The sequence below is a fragment of the Podarcis tiliguerta genome (assembly GCF_965153285.1).
Source record: "Podarcis tiliguerta genome assembly, chromosome: 16".
NCBI classification, from domain to species: Eukaryota; Metazoa; Chordata; class Lepidosauria; order Squamata; family Lacertidae; genus Podarcis; species Podarcis tiliguerta.
Window position 1 is genome coordinate 3,008,983 of NC_139549.1, and position 15,778 is coordinate 3,024,760.

Sequence of the window (15,778 nt, forward strand, 5' to 3'; positions counted from 1 at the left end):
CCATCATTTGTCTTTTAAAAGTAAAATAGTTGTTTATTTCCTTGACATCTGGTGGGAGGGCATTCCACAGGGCAGGTGCCAACACCGAGAAGGCCCTCTGCCTGGTTCCCTGTAACCACACATCTCACAACCTTGTGGTGTAGGATAGGGTGGGAGAGAGTGACTGGCCCGTGTCTGAGTGGGGATATCTCGGGGCCTTCTTGGTGGTGGCACCCGCCCTGTGGAACACCCTCCCACCAGACGTCAAAGAGAACAACAACTACCAGACTTTTAGAAGACATCTGAAGGCAACCCTGTTTAGGGAAGCTTTTAATGTTTAATAGATTATTGTATTTCAATATTCTGTTGGAAGCCACCCAGAGTGGCTGGGGAAGCCTAGCCAGATGGGCGGGGTAGAAATAATAAATTATTATTATTATTAACCTGTTATCTCCCAGGTTGTAACCCAGCACGCTAACCATTGCACCACACTGTCTCTCTGGAGGGCGCCAGCTTGGGAAAGTCTGCCCGAACTTCAGCAAAGTTGCTCTGTTTGGAGCCCTCAATCTCTCCCTCTTCCTTCCAGGGCGCCTCGTCCAGCCTCGTGGTGAAATTTGCCGACACGGAGAAGGAGAGGGGTCTCCGCCGGATGCAGCAAGTGGCAAACCAGCTGGGCATGTTCAGCCCCATCGCCCTGCAGTTTGGGGTGTACAGTGCCTACACCCAAGCAGTAAGAGGCTCCCCTTCGCTCTAGGAGCCCGGAGTTGTGGGGAGGGGGGACGATGCTGGCTGTGTTTTGGGGAGGGGGGCGTTTCCCGGCTCAGTACACAAACAGGGACGCTGATGTGTGCCTATGCACACACTTTTCCTTAAGATCATCTCACCGCATCTAGAAAGCTAGCATGTCAGGGTGTAAGCTAGGCTATGGCCCTTATCCTTCAGACGCTAGCTTTTTAAAAGGAAAGGATTTCCATTAACACCCCCCTGAAAAAGCTGCATTATAGATAACTGGCACGCCAAGAAGAAGGAAGGACAAGAACTATTCACCCTGAGATGCTAATCTTCTACATGCGGGGATTTTATTTTATTTTTAAGAGGAGGAGCCTTACCTTATGTGCAGGGGTAAATTTAGAAGAGTGGGTTCCTTTTTGTGAAAGCCACTCCCTGCTGCCTCACAACCATTCCCCTTCTAAGATTTTGCAAGCTTAAAAGCAATGACAAACCTAGACAGCATCTTAAAAAGTAGAGACATCACCTTGTCGACAAAGGTCCGCATAGTAAAAGCTGTGGGTTTCCCAGTATGGAAGTGAGAGCTGGACCATCAAGAAGGCTGATCACCAAAGAATTGATGCTTTTGGATTATGGTGCTGGAGGAGACTCTGGAGAGTCCCATGGACTGCAAGAAGATCAAACCTCTCCATTCTGAAGGAAATCAGCCCTGAGTGCTCACTGGAAGGACAGATCCAGATGGGCGGGGTATAAATAACAAATTGTTATTATTGTTATTATTATTATTGACCCCTCTCTCTCCTGCCCCCTTTGCCCGCTTTTCCGCCCTCAGCTAATGCAGCAACAGGCAGCTCTTGTTGCCACGCACTCCGCCTACCTCAACCCCATGGCGACGATGGCCGCCGTGCAGATGCAGCAGATGGCCACCATCAACCCCAACGGCCTCATTGCCACCCCCATCACCCCCATCACAACCTCCTCAGGTAAGGTTGGGGGGCCAAGGAGGCCCAGCCAGGAAATGGGGGGGGGGGCTCAGCCTTCCTCACGGCGCACACAAGCGCACGGTTGGCACTGTGACCAACCAGGGTTTTCTGGAAGGAGTCTGAGATGTTTCCCACTCCCAATATGTGTGGGTTTTTCCTGGGGGGGAAAGGTGGGGGGGATTCACCAAGAAGTTTGTTTGTTTCCTTGTTTGTTTGTTTGTTTGTTTGTTTGTTTGTTGCGGTCCAAGTCACAGTGCCACTCCCCCGGGCAGTGGCTAAATTTAAGACGTGATTAATAAACTCAAGCAGACAATGATCTGTATTGGAAATGGCCACAACTTTACCGATTACAGATATAGGTGGATTTTTGGCTCAGGTATAGCCATTCCAGCCCCCCAGACAAAAAAAAATATTAATTGCCGTATTTTTCGCTCCATAAGACACAACCTGACCATAAGACGCACCTAGTTTTTAGAGGGGGAATGCAAGAAAAAAAATATTCTTTAAAGGGAGCGCTGAGCAGAGCTTGTATGCATCCCAGGCTCTGCTCAGCGCTCCCTTTCACAAGCTGCGTGGAGCGTGTGTGTGGTGCTTGCAGGCTTTTACCCGACGGGCTGCCCTTCTCCCTCCTTGGGGAAAAGCCCCCAAGAGCTGCACACATGCTCCGCGTGGCTCTTTAAAGGGAGCGCGGCTCTTGCGGGCTTTTCTGGGAGGTGGGGGAAGGGACAGAGGGCAAAAGCCAGGGATAGCCCTGCAAAGCCTCCTCAGGGCAGTGGGATGAAGGCTCCCCGTGGGGTGAAGAGGCTTTGCCCCTAAGCCAGAAGCTAGAACTGCGCAGCGTTCCCTCTCGCTGTTCTGGCTTCTGGGATAGCTGCGCAGCCTGCATTCGCTCCATAAGACGCACACACATTTCCCCTTACTTTTTAGGAGGGAAAAAGTGTGTCTTATGGAGCGAAAATAACGGGATTTAGTTTTTTTAAGGCAAGGGAATTCAGTTCCCCTGACTTCCTGCTCATAGGCACTCTCAACCTTCTTGCTATTAAGAAGGAAAGTTCAAATGGGGGAAGTCAGAGCTCATCTTAAGATGGGGCTGAGAGAAGAGACCTGGGCGCAATTCAGCCAGAGTGCAAAATATGAGTGGGTCCCGGTTTCTTCTTTTTCCAAATCCAGCTTCCGGTCCTTATGACACCCTTGAAACTTGGTGAGCAGCGGCGAAATTCTGGCCGGAATAGATGGTGCAAAGCAGCCAAAAATACGCACGATGTATTATGCAAAGCCTGGCACCGTTTATTCCCACTGAGGCTTTGCACATGGATCTGACAGCCTGAGCTGCGTAGAGGAGTAAACTTTGGCGCATGTGTGACTTCAAGAAGGGCAGAGCTATGGGGTTTATGGACAGGAGCGGCTCCACCACGGAGGCCTGGTGAGGTTTTTGGTGCCCCGCCAACCTTCCGCTGCTTTCTTCCCACAGGGACCAGCACGCCACCTGCCATTGCCGCCACGCCAGTGTCTGCCATCCCGGCCACCCTCAGCGTCAACGGCTACAGCCCCGTTCCCACGCAGAGCACGGGGCAGCCGGCCTCCGAGGCCATTTACACAAATGGCGTCCACCCATACCCAGGTATCTGAGGCTTCCCGGGGTCCCCGTCTCCCTCCGATCACACAAACCCCCTCCCCCGTTTTCCGGTCTTTCTTTCCTGGACACCCAAGTCCTTGAGACCCCCTAGATCTCGCCCCCCCCACACAAACACACAACCCCAAATGCACCACTGTAATCCTATATTAGGGGTTGCGGCGCTCATTTCGCTTTACTGGCCGAGGGAGCCGGCGTACAGCTTCCGGGCCATGTGGCCGGCATGACTATGCCGCTTCTGGCGAACCAGAGCAGCGCATGGAAACACCATTTACCTTCCCACTGGAGTGGTACCTATTGATCTACTTGCACTTTGACGTGCTTTCGAACTGCTAGGTTGGCAGGAGCAGGGACCGAGCAACGGGAGCTCCCCCCGTCGCGGGGATTCGAACCGCCGACCTTCCGATCGGCAAGTCCTAAGCTCTGTGGTTTATCCCACAGTGCCACCCACGTCCCTAGAGACTACCTTACACTGTGTTTAAAACCAGAATTGCATTTGGGTAGAAACTGTTTCTCAGACACCTAGTCCTAGTCTTTATAACCCAGAAGGCAGAAGCTGAAAGAGATCATTTCCGGGGTGTGCACTATCCTGCGCTATCTCTGCAGCTTTCTTATGGCACCTGGAAGCAGAGATTTGATCCAAGGTGGGAAGAGTGCACCCAATTATTCAGCAACAAGCCATGGCTGCACAATGTGGTTGGTTCTTAGGAAACAAAACCAGGACCGGTATGCCGAGTTGGGGATTTTTTTTTTCCTTGTGTGTGTGAAGCAGGCCATTATCGTCTCATAAATGTGCCCTCTTTCCTCTTTGCCCGCTGACACAGCACAGAGCCCAGCAGCCCCCGTGGACCCATTGCAGCAGGCGTACGCCGGGATGCAGCACTATACAGGTAGGGGGTGGAGAATGGGAATCTATAGGATTCTGGGCCCATATATCTCCTTTTGCCAAGGCCTCGTTGCCCAGGCAACGCCAGAGACCTGGTCCCTGCTCTATGGCCAAGATGGCGCCAGGGATGTTGGCTCGCTGGCTTTCCCAGAATGCCGCATCTATTCCGTCGGGTCTGGGGAATGTCTCTGGCACTCCACAGGCTGGTGGTGCTCAGGGACTGGGGGGTTTGTGGTCCAGCGAGATCTGGGAAGGGTCCGGAGAGGAGGGAGAAATTCAGTTTGGTTCACAGGGCGGCGCGATGCTCCCTCGTGCCTACTTCTTGGAATAATGATGTGAACTGAAACACAGCTGTCCTTCGAAGTTTGCACTGCTTCAGATTTTACCATGCAGTTCTCCAAACACACATTAAAAAAGCACAATAAAGGAAAGTGCATTTTTTAAAAAAAAATATTACTGTATTTTCCATCTATAAGATGCCCCCGTGTATAAGACGCCCCCTATTTTGAGGGACTCAGATTTTTAAAAATGGGGGGAGATAGATCCCTGTATAAGATGCCCCCCCCCTAATTTTTCACGTTATTTTTTAGTGGAAAAACCTAGTCTTATACACGGGAAAATACGGTATATGCATGTATTGGTGAAAACCACATACAGAAATACTCCCAAGATGGGGTAAATTGCTGGTTTTTAAAAAGGGTGTGTTAGGCATAGCTGCATGTGAAAATGTGTACCTTAGGATAAAATGCTGGCAAGCGGGAAAATGGTTCAGAAATACAGAAGATTAGGAACGCTGGTGGTTCTGTCCATTCCTATGAGGGCACAGTGCCTGCTCTGCACCTTAAGCCTTTCTGCCTGGGCAGTGCCTGCAATGTGTTCTTCCCCGGATCGGGCAACACCGCAGGCCTGTCGCTCTCTCTCTGCCCGTTGCTCGGCCAATGTGAGGAGCTTAGGCTTCACTCTGCCCCGCTTGCCCCCACAGCCGCCTACCCTGCCGCCTACGGACTGGTCAGCCCGGCCTTCCCGCAACAGCCAGCCACCATCATCGCCCAGCAGCCGCCTCCACAACAGCAGCAGCAGCAGCAGCGGGAAGGTAGGTGGGTCACTGAGCCCCCTTTCCCACCCAGCCCACAGCTGCCATTGATTTGCAGACATTTATTTCCATTGGAACATTCTGGAATCCAGTCCGTCTCTTCCTCTGCGGAGCTCCTGAGGTGCCGGCAATGCCTCGCTTTCGATACAATAATCTTTATTGACATTGTCCCATACAGAGCAACAAAATTGAAATAATCTACATCAGACGTTCAAAAACCCACAAGCCTGCTATCCCAGCTATCCCAGGCTGGTTAACCCCCTAAAAACCTTGGTATCCCATACCGTATTTTTTGCTCTATAGGACGCACTTTTTCCCCTCCAAAAATTAAAGGGAAATGTGTGTGCGTCCTATGGAGCGAATGCAGGCTCCTTGGCTTCAGCGATAACAACGTGAAGCCTCTGAAGCGCAGAGGGAGCGCTCCCTCCGCGCTCTGGAGGCTTCGCGTTGCTTTCACTGAAGCCTGGAGAGCGAGAGGGGTTGGTGCGCACCGACCCCTCTCGCTCTCCAGGCTTCAGGGATAGCCGCCTGAAGCCTTTGGAGCACAGCGGGACCTTGCGCTGCACTCCAAAGGCTTCGGGTTCCTTTTGCTGAAGCCGGGAGAGCAAGACTCTCCTGGCTGCAGCAGAGAGGGAGAGCTGCGCAGCGCCCCTTCAGCGAAGCAGGAGGAGAAATGGAAGGGGCTCCGTTTCTCCTGCCGCTTCGCTGAAGGGGTGCTGAGCAGAGAGGGGGAGAATTTATTTTTTCTTGTTCTTCCCCTCTAAAACAAGGTGCATCCTATGGTCAGGTGCGTCCTATAGAGCGAAAAATGCGGTAATTAAATACAATATACTCCCATAGAGACTCCTTAGGTAAAGGTAAAGGGACCCCTGACCATTAGGTCCAGTCGTGGCCAACTCTGGGGTTGCGGCGCTCATCTTGCTCTATAGGCCGAGGGAGCCGGCGTACAGCTTCCGGTTCATGTGGCCAGCATGACTAATCCGCTTCTGGCAAACCAGAGCAGCGCACGGAAACGCCATTTACCTTCCCACTGGAGTGGTACCTATTTATCTACTTGCACTTTGACGTGCTTTCGAACTGCTAGGTTGGCAGGAGCAGTACTGAGCCACAGACGCTCACCCCGTCGCGGGGATTCGAACCACCGACCTTCTGATCGGCAAGTCCTAGGCTCTGTGGTTTAACCCACAGCACCACCCGCGTTCCAGAGACTCCTTACAATGCGTTTAAAACCAAAATCGCATTTGGATAGAAACTGTTTCTCAGGCGGCTAGTCCTGCTCTTTATAACCCTGTACCTCCTTCCATCTAAATGTTACGGGGGATGTGGATTGCGCAGCCAGCTCCCTCTGTATTCCAGCATGTTCTCAACAAACAATTCTCTCTCTCTCCTCCCTCCCTCCCGCCTTCCTTTATCCCGAAACATGGCCGTCCTCTCCCAGGTCCCGAGGGCTGTAACATCTTCATCTACCACCTGCCGCAGGAGTTCACAGACTCTGAGATTTTGCAGATGTTCCTCCCCTTCGGAAACGTCATCTCCGCCAAAGTCTTTGTGGACCGGGCCACCAATCAGAGCAAATGTTTCGGTAGGGATAGCCCAGCGGGGTTCTGGGGGAAGAGAATAGGGTCCCCCCAAATCATGGGTGTAATGGTTCTAGGGGTTGCTCGTGCGTAAGTTGCCGCCACTGCTGGCTAGGTTACCTGGTTGAACCCTTTCTGTCTGGACAGCCTCAAGTTTCGTGGCTGCCTCAGTCGCTGGCAGAATCCGTCAGTGGGCGTTTCTTGAACCTCTTCCAGCATAAAAGCTGTTTGACGCCCAGTCTCCTCCTACTCTCCCTGCGCGGAAGTCTTCTGTGCAAAGAGGGTGTGGGCAGCGGAGTACTCGTGCCCTCTCCGCTGGTCTCTGGCAAGGAGTCCTGGAGCCACCTCTCCGATTCCCCCATCTGCCCCCCTTCTCCACTGGTGTTACGCTGATTTCCTTCCCCAGAGGATGGGCTGTCTCTCTCCCTGCTGGGACCCTCTCCGGCATCCCTCTGGAGCCTTCTCTCCGCCTCCAGCTCTGATGGCAGTTCCCTGACAATGGGGGGCCGCAATCCGCAGAGGCTAAAAACCAGCGGCCTTCTCGCACACGGCACGCAGAGAGAGAAAAACATCCCCCCAGCGTGCCTTCTCCACCTCCCTCATAGGGACTATCAACTTAAACCTTTGCTTTAGAAACCAAACCAAGCAAGGGGTGGGTTCTACGGAGGGGGGGGACGGTCTCCGTCTGCATGCCGTGAGGTCACAGCAGGCCCTCGCCCACCCCATCCTCCCTTCTCCTTGTCCATTTTCCCTCCGCCTTTTGCAGGATTCGTAAGTTTTGACAATCCCGCCAGCGCTCAGGCTGCCATCCAGGCCATGAACGGTTTCCAGATTGGGATGAAACGCCTCAAAGTCCAGCTCAAGAGGCCTAAAGACGCCAACCGGCCCTACTGAACCGGCTGCCCATCAGGTGGGTGCCCCCCCCTTCCAAAGCGAGGGAGCTTAGGATACACCGCTGGGGCAGACAGGTATATCGGGCATTGTTCGTCTGCCGAGGGTTGGAGGGAGGGCACCGCAGTGCCACAACACCAGACCTCTGCACCCCGGAACTCCCTCGAAATGCATTGATGGGCCGGTAGCAAGGATCCGAGAGGGAAATCACAGCGTAAAATCTCTTCCGAGAAAGCTTGTTTTCCTTAACTCCTGGCCCATTGACTCCAACGCCTTCCTGGCAGAGTACTTCTGCCCGTTCTTTGAGGGACATGTTGATGCCAGGCCTTGGTGGTGGGGCCCCTACAGCACCCAGCAGAGCTCAAAATGCAAAATATCTCTCTTTACACAATTGCACCAGTTGCTGCAAGCCCAGATTGCAACCCGCTGTCAAGTTTTGGCTGGGGGAGCGGGGTTTTTGCCAGAGTCCGCAGGAGAGCACCAAGGCCTGGGGAGAGGAACCGGCGACCTTCCAGAGACGGCTGGGCTACAACTTCCATCACCATCCCTGCACACTGGGGCCACGCTGGCCGCTGGGGCTGCTGGGAGTTGGAGTCCAGCAACACCTGAGGTTGGGGGCCACAGATTGCCCCTTCGCTGTGCTGTGTGTTCTGGCCGACATTATTCTGCACAGTGTCCTCCCAGCCACTAGGGGGCGACACAGTCCTGGTCATATATTTTTTGGGGGGTGGAAGATGTTTCAAGGTGGAGGGGGCAGAGAAAGCAATATTTAAATCTATGCTCAACCCAGTTCTAAATACGATGAGAGTACGGTGACGTTCAGCCAGCCTTAGCAGAGCAGAGTTGGCAATATCTCAGATTAAGTATTTGTGCTCATGCATTTGGAAGTGAGGGGGCCTGGACAAGTGTGGGGGCACGGGGGGGGGCAGCAGCAGAAACAGCTAACAGTGCTGAAGAGTCTGCCGCCAGAGCCATCTTTATTTACCCAGAATGCCTCTGGTGATACTTCTTTTCGCCTCGCTGTGGCTGAGCTCTGCACCTTTGCAAAGGTTTGCAATTTTCGGAAAAGAGGATGTCAGCTCAGTCCTCTGAGGCTGCTGGGCCTGTTGCTGCTGCTGCTGTGTTTCTGCACGAGTCCCTGGTCTGGGCATTCAAAGAGACATAGGCACCAGGTCTAGGGGTCCCAGGGTGACAGGGCACCCACACACACAAAAGAATCGTGGGTGCTTAGCACCCACAGTGCAGGGCTGTGACATGACCTCTGGTTTCTACCAGACAACGTCAGAGACCCCGCCAGGCCCCGGAAGTGCCGTGATGCCACAATGTCACGTTGCATCACATGATATCACCATTGGGCACCCATAACCTGGGGCTCAAGTCAGCGCCCCAACAGAGACACCATGTGCAGCCTCGTCTAAAGGCGTCAAGAACAATTGGACAGTCCAATCCCAGCCGTTGTGGCTGTGTATTTTAGGTCGGAGGCTCAATGGAGACCTACATGTGAGGAGGGTTCGGGAAGAGAGGACAGGATTCACTAGCGTCTAGGTGTGGTATGACATCCATCCCCATCGTTCTGCCTGGACGCTGAGGTCCAGCTCTGAGGGTCTTCTGGCGGTTCCCTCATTGCAAGAAGCCAAGTTACAGGGAACCAGGCAGAGGGCCTTCTCGGTGGTGGCGCCCACCCTGTGGAATACCCTCCCATCAAATGTCAAGGAAATAAACAACTACCTGACATTTAGAAGACATCTGAAGGCAGCCTTGTTCAGGGAAGTTTTTAATGTGTGACATTTTAAGGTACATTTAATCTTTGTTGGAAGCCACCCAGAGTGGCTGGGGAAACCCAGCCAGATGGGCGGGGTACAAATAAAAAATAATTATTATTATAGCCTGTCACACCATGCCTTTGCTTTCGTTCGCATTTCCCCACCTACAGACAAATCTCTCCGGGTGTGACGCTTTTTTGTCAGGCGTGGTGGGGGTTGCCCTCTTGGGCAGGGCATCACCCTAGGCGACCCTTCTGGGTGGTTGTTTTCAAATCAAGGAAATCTTGTGAGCGCGTGTGTTTTCTCCTCCTGGTATGTTTAAATTTCAGGAGTCAGTTCTGGGATGTTGTCTCCTCCAACCTCCCACCCTCCATCAGTTATGGCCCCCTTTCCATTCTGGAGTGTTACAAATTCATTCTTTTTAACCCAAGGAGTTGGCAAAAAGTTCAACAGAGGCTTTGGTAAGCTGGATTGCAAACCATGTTGGTCTAGTTGCCCCGGGCAAGTCAGGATCATCTCCAGCTGATCAGCCGGAAAAGCATTATATATATATATATATATATATATATATATATACACACACACACACACACACACACACACACACACACACACAGAGTGGTGCCCCGCAAGACGAATGCCTCGCAAGACGGAAAACCCGCAAGACGAAAGGGTTTTCCGTTTTCAGAGGCACTTCGCAAGATGAATTTCCCTATGGCTATGGGCTTGCTTCGCAAGACGAAAATTGACGAAAATTTTTGAGGTTTTTTTCACTCCAAAACCCCTTTTTCTGAAGTGCTGAAGTGCTGCTAAAATGCTTTTAGCAGCAAAACCGCTAATCCCTTAAGCCTTAAAAAGCCGTTTTTAGCCCTTAAACTGCCAATAGCGCTAATAGCGCTACTCCGCTAATGGGCTTGCTTCGCAAGACGAAAAAACCGCAAGATGAAAAGACTCGCGGAACGGATTCTTTTCGTCTTGCGAGGCACCACTGTATATGGGGAGAAGATGTGGTTGAGTTTCAGAATACTGTCAGAAATGAGTTTGAACAGGTGGGGATCATTTTTTCGTTTTGTTTGTTTTAAGGGAACAAACGAAGATTAAAAACATTTGTAGATCTGTTTGCCAGGCAGCTTGATGAAATTGGGAAAGGTGCAATGGAGATGAACGTTATTTTTTAAATAGTGGATTTGTATAATTCGTCATATCAGATTGTGCCTTGCCACCAGTCTCCCTTAAGGACCATTGTCAGTTGTGGGTTGTGCTTTGGGGGTTTTTTAAGCCAAGGGGTGGGAAGTCTAATCTCCCTTGCAGTGACTGCGACTGGTTCCCCCACACCTGTCCTAAAAGAATCAAGGGACATTTTTTTCTTTAAAAAGGAGAGTTGTGACAACGCAATCCGTCCATTTTCTTCCCAATGCATGCTGGGAGTTTACAAGTGACCAGAATCGAAAACCCCCCTGTCTCGTGTCTTCTTTCCATGTGTCAGTAAGCAGTGTCATTTGACTAAATGTCCTTTTTATTTTATTTTTTATTTTTTAGAAAACCCTTTTCTTATCGGTGAAGTTGCAAAAAATTTAAAGAACCGTTCGTTTTTCCACGCGCGCACGCACACACACAAAAACAAACAAAAAGAAAACCAAATTCCCGTTTTTTTTCTTTGCTGCTCGAAACCACGCCCACCCCCTCCCTCCCCCCTCCCCCTCCCCCTCCCCCTCCCTCCGACAGGGTGTTCCAATCATATCTTGAGACGACTCTGTTGCTAAGCCAACCCCTTCGCCTGTCGTAAGAGAGACGTAGCTCCGCCCCCCCTTGTAAGTTGCATCCTCTGGAATGAACAAAAAGAAAAGTGATTGTTATATCTTTATTATTATTTATTATTTGGAAAGAACAAACAAACAAAAAACGTCATGTGATCCGAGCTGCACTCTTTTTGCATGACGTCTGCGTGGTTTAGCGTTTACGGGATGTGCCGTGAGTTTCTGGAACGTAGTTTTCGTTTGGTGAACTTATCTCCCCTTCCCTCCTTTCCCCCCCCTTCTTCCCATGCCTCCCCCCGCACAGCAAGCCCCTCCTCCACCACACACACACACACACACACACACACACGGGCCCCTGCACCCACATGTCCCCCCGTTTCTGCCCCCAAACTCCAAAAAGAGGGTCTCAATTCGATTTTGAACTGGGCGCCACCTCTGCCCCTTCCACCCCTTAATACTCCAAGCTGCCCCACCTGAGAACACTGCCTCACCCTCCAATTTACCTGTATTTGGTTTCGGTCACCTTTTCTACCGCTGTCGTCACCATATCGCTGTGGCCTGTTCTTTTCTATGATTTTCTTGCCTGTGTTGTGTGTTGTTCCTTTTATTTTATTTTTTTGCCTGTCTGTACGGTTGTTTCTTAATCTCTCAGACGCATTTGGCTGGTGGCTCTGTGCAATTGGTCTGTGCTTTTTGTTCTGTGGGCGAATGTTAAAAAAAATTATTGAAAAGTTTTCCTTTCCTCTCCCACCCACTCCCTGATCCCGTCTCTCTTCCCCCCCCCCCCCACCTTCCACCTTTGCTACATGGGGTCTCAGGCACACTTGACACACGTTTTGTACCTGTAAACTGGTCCGCTGGACCAGATCCCAATCTTCCCACCCCGGGGCGTGTAAATTGGAAAGGAAGGTGGGGCCACACAGCTGTCAATCGCAGTGACATTCAAGGCAACAGGGTGACCAAATACAACGATACAATACACTCTTTATATAATATGAAATATATGAAATCCATTAAGAGTGCATATTTTGTGACTTTCAGAGATTCATAAGTTTTATGTGATTTCATATATTTCATATTATACAAAGAGTGTATATTGATATCGTATCATTGAAATCCATTAAGAGTGCATATTTTGTGACTTTCAGAGATTTGTAAGTTTTCTATTTATGTGATTTCATATATTTCATACTATATAAAGAGTGTATATTCATATCGTATCGTTGTATTTGGTCATCGTGTTCCCTTGGATATTACTGACTACTGTTTGCAACACAGGGGTTAAATTGTTTGGTTAATTGCAGTGACATTACAAGACGCTGCATTTTGAAGCGTTATGTTGGGACTGTGAAGCATAGCGCAGAGCTACGTGGAAGCAAAGAAACTGCACACTGTATTTTGGCCGCCTGCAAACTGAACAGGAACATTCTGCTCACCAACTGGCAAACAGGGTCCAATCCTGCCAGCTGCAGGGATCTGATTTGCCAGCGTATTGCCCACAGCAACATCAGCTGGATGGCAGACAGGTGTGGTCTGAAGAAAACCACTTTGGAGACCAACTTGGGTGCATACTGGGTTCCCTTGCCCACCCGTTTAGGTACATAGTGCCAATTTGATGACTGCAGAATAATTACCGTATTTTTCACGCCATAAGACACTCCTGACCATAAGATGCACCTATTTTTAAAAGGGGGAATGCAAGGGGGGGGGAATTCTTTAAAGGGAGCGATGAGCAGAGCAGAGTGGAACGTGTGTGCGGCACTTGCAGGCTTTCCCCCAAGAGCCGCACTCACACTCCACGCGGCTCTTTAAAGGGAGCGCGGCTCTTGGGGGCTTTTCCGGGAGGTGGGGGAAGGGACTGAGGGGCTAAGCCAGAAGCTAGAACAGCGAGCGGGAGCGCTGCGCAGCGATCCCTCTCGCTGTTCTGGCTTCTGGGATAGCTGCGCAGCCTGCATTCGCTCCATAAGATGCACACACATTTCCCCTTACTTTTCAGGAGGGGGAAAGTGCGTCTTATAGAGCGAAAAGTACGGCACCCAGTGAAACAGGTCAGGGGCTGTTCCCATCACAAACAGGGGTATTGAAAGGAGAGCTTCCAACCTAGTTTAGGAGCACAGGACTGAGAACAGCAGAAAAAGGGGGGGGTTGATTCATATTCCACGAGTTTGTGCCCCTCCCCAAATTGCATACATTAGTTTGGGGCAAAGGGAACAGACACAAGTCAACGCTCTTGTGTGGCAAAGGTGATTCTCTCCCCCATCCCTCCCCCCCCAAAAAAAAAACACCCTGTGGGCTGTGCTCACAATTCACCCACCCCCTCCACACTCATGGTTCTCATGACCCCCATTGGACTGCCTGCCTGCCTGACCCACCGCCCTACACCGTCTCCATCTCTTTGACCTGCTGCATGAACCTTTCTCTCCCCCCCACCCCGGTCCCCTATTTTTCATCACTCCCTTCTGCGAACCTATTGGGTACCACTGCCATCCATCCATCCATCCCGGAGATTCCCGATTGGCTGTTCCACGGCAACCGTTGCTGCCCGCGGAATCTCTCATCCCGATGTGTTGTTGTGCTTGGCCGGCCGGGCTGTTTTTGTCCACGAGAATCCCCAGCTTCCAAAAAAAAAAGGCCTCTACCTTTTCTTTTCTCGTCGTCGTTCTTTATTGTCGTCGTGGGTTCTTCCCGTGTGTTTGCTTTCTTTCTTTTTGTCGTCGTCGTTGGTGCGTGCGTGTGTGTGTGTGTGTCTCTGTATTTCTAGTTGCTAAAATATAAAGCATCGTGGGGTGGGGCTCGTGGCCAAGGCCGTGTGGAGGCCGGACCCCCCCAGTGATGGGCTCCACAGGGCGGCTTCTCGCCGGGGGTGGGGAGCGAGGACGATCATCCCGGTCATTTCAAACCACCAGACACGACAGACCCACCCACCCAAAAAAGGAGGGTCATTTTCTGCTTCCACCGCTCCCGTGACTGCAACGTTCTTTAAAGAACTTTCTTGAGTGGATTATCGTGGCTACAACCCGGGGTTTTAAGATGGGGGGAGCCAAAGAGAGGCAAAGCCCCCATAATATTTAATGCTGTATTGTTTTTAACACTTGATTGGGAGCCCCCCAGAGTGGCTGGGGAAACTCAGCCAGATGGGCGGGGTATAATTATTATTATTATTATTATTATTATTATTATTATTATTATTTTAAAGCCCAAGGCAGGGGGAAAGGTAGAATAACACAAGGGTTATCTTTAAGGCCAAAACAGAGTTCGGGGCAGAGGTTAAGAAAAGGGGGGAATCTTCCCTGACCACGATTTATAGGAGCCAACTGCCTCCTCCAGAGATGCAGGAGGGGTGGAATATGACAGCCTGAGAGCAGGGTTCGGCCCACCACTCTCCATAAAAAGCCAAAACTCCGGAAAGTCCCCTAATGGGATCAGGTTCCTCGTCGGCTGCCATCTTGCCGTTCTCCGTGGCCTTTGGAGACACGGCAAAATGGCAGAACAGAGCTAATTGGATGGTCCTAAGCGGGTGTCTTGTGCTAGAGGGGACTCTGTCTGCTGGAATCTTGGGACAGTGTTGGTGGGGAACAGAGGGAAATTTGCCCTGCTTTGTGGGGTGGAGGCAGAGAGACAGAAAGGAGTAAGATTCAGATCTGACTCACCATCAGCGCCATTGCCTCGTCCTGCAAATCTAACCACAGGCGTTTTTCTGTGGCTATTCCTAAAAGGTTCTTCTTACTATTATTAATGTACGTTTACGGAGCGCAGACCAGCTGCCTTCACCCTGGGGGTTTCGCTGGCATTTTTTGAATGCAAATCCACCCAATTCGCACCGTCCGAAATGAGACGTGAACCGAATCGCAGCAATCCTACAAAAATTCGTGCTTCTCCAAACTTTGCAGTGCAAAATTCTTACCAGATAGAAGTCTGCACCAAGATGCAAACTTTAGTGTGAATCACGCACAAACAAATGCATCCGATTCGTGGAAATCGCTTGCAAAGATGTGCACATTTTTTAGTCCAAACCTTGTACAACAATGTGTACGCAATGAAAAATTCACTCCTAACACGAATTTTTGCAAGGTTTACTCTAAAAGAAATAAAGAATTTGCAAATTGCTGAGGAACACGTGGAAAACTGAATTTAAGACTGGGGGAAATGAGAAAGTGATGGAGCATAAATGGTCAGATCCATCTATCCTTACTTGACCGCTCAAAATTTACTAGCCTGATCGTGGCTGCATTGTTCGGCCAGGGAAGGAATCGCAACACACCCTCAAAAGGAGATTTATTGACATACTGTACACCCTCTGGCGCAGTCGGGGGGGCGAGGACTCCAGAGGCCGGGGGAGCCTCTTCTGCAGCCCCCCAAGTGGGAAGAAGCTGCAAAAGACGCAGCCTATTCAAACATGGCCGCCTCAGCCAGGTTGGGCAGAAATCAAGGGGAAGATTTCGATCCCAGGACTCCACGCAAACCACCCTCCTCTGTCTGCATGTCCT

The 15,778-nt window shown here is 51.0% G+C and overlaps 1 protein-coding gene across 3 annotated transcripts in view; it reads left to right on the top strand.

Moving 5' to 3' along the window:
- CELF3 (CUGBP Elav-like family member 3) overlaps positions 1-15,778 on the top strand; it is an 86,959-nt gene that overhangs the window by 68,104 nt on the left and 3,077 nt on the right. For 2 of the 3 annotated variants that reach the window (XM_083416669.1, XM_083416668.1), the window contains exons 6-12: positions 566-709; positions 1,541-1,691; positions 3,163-3,312; positions 4,149-4,214; positions 5,193-5,303; positions 6,742-6,885; positions 7,647-7,790. In XM_083416669.1, coding sequence (XP_083272795.1) covers positions 566-709; positions 1,541-1,691; positions 3,163-3,312; positions 4,149-4,214; positions 5,193-5,303; positions 6,742-6,885; positions 7,647-7,774 — 894 coding nt within the window. In that variant the 3' untranslated portion in view covers positions 7,775-7,790. Of the gene's footprint in view, positions 1-565; positions 710-1,540; positions 1,692-3,162; positions 3,313-4,148; positions 4,215-5,192; positions 5,304-6,741; positions 6,886-7,646; positions 7,791-11,259; positions 11,346-15,778 lie in introns of all 3 variants that reach the window. The other variant, XR_014505765.1, reaches the window with a different exon arrangement.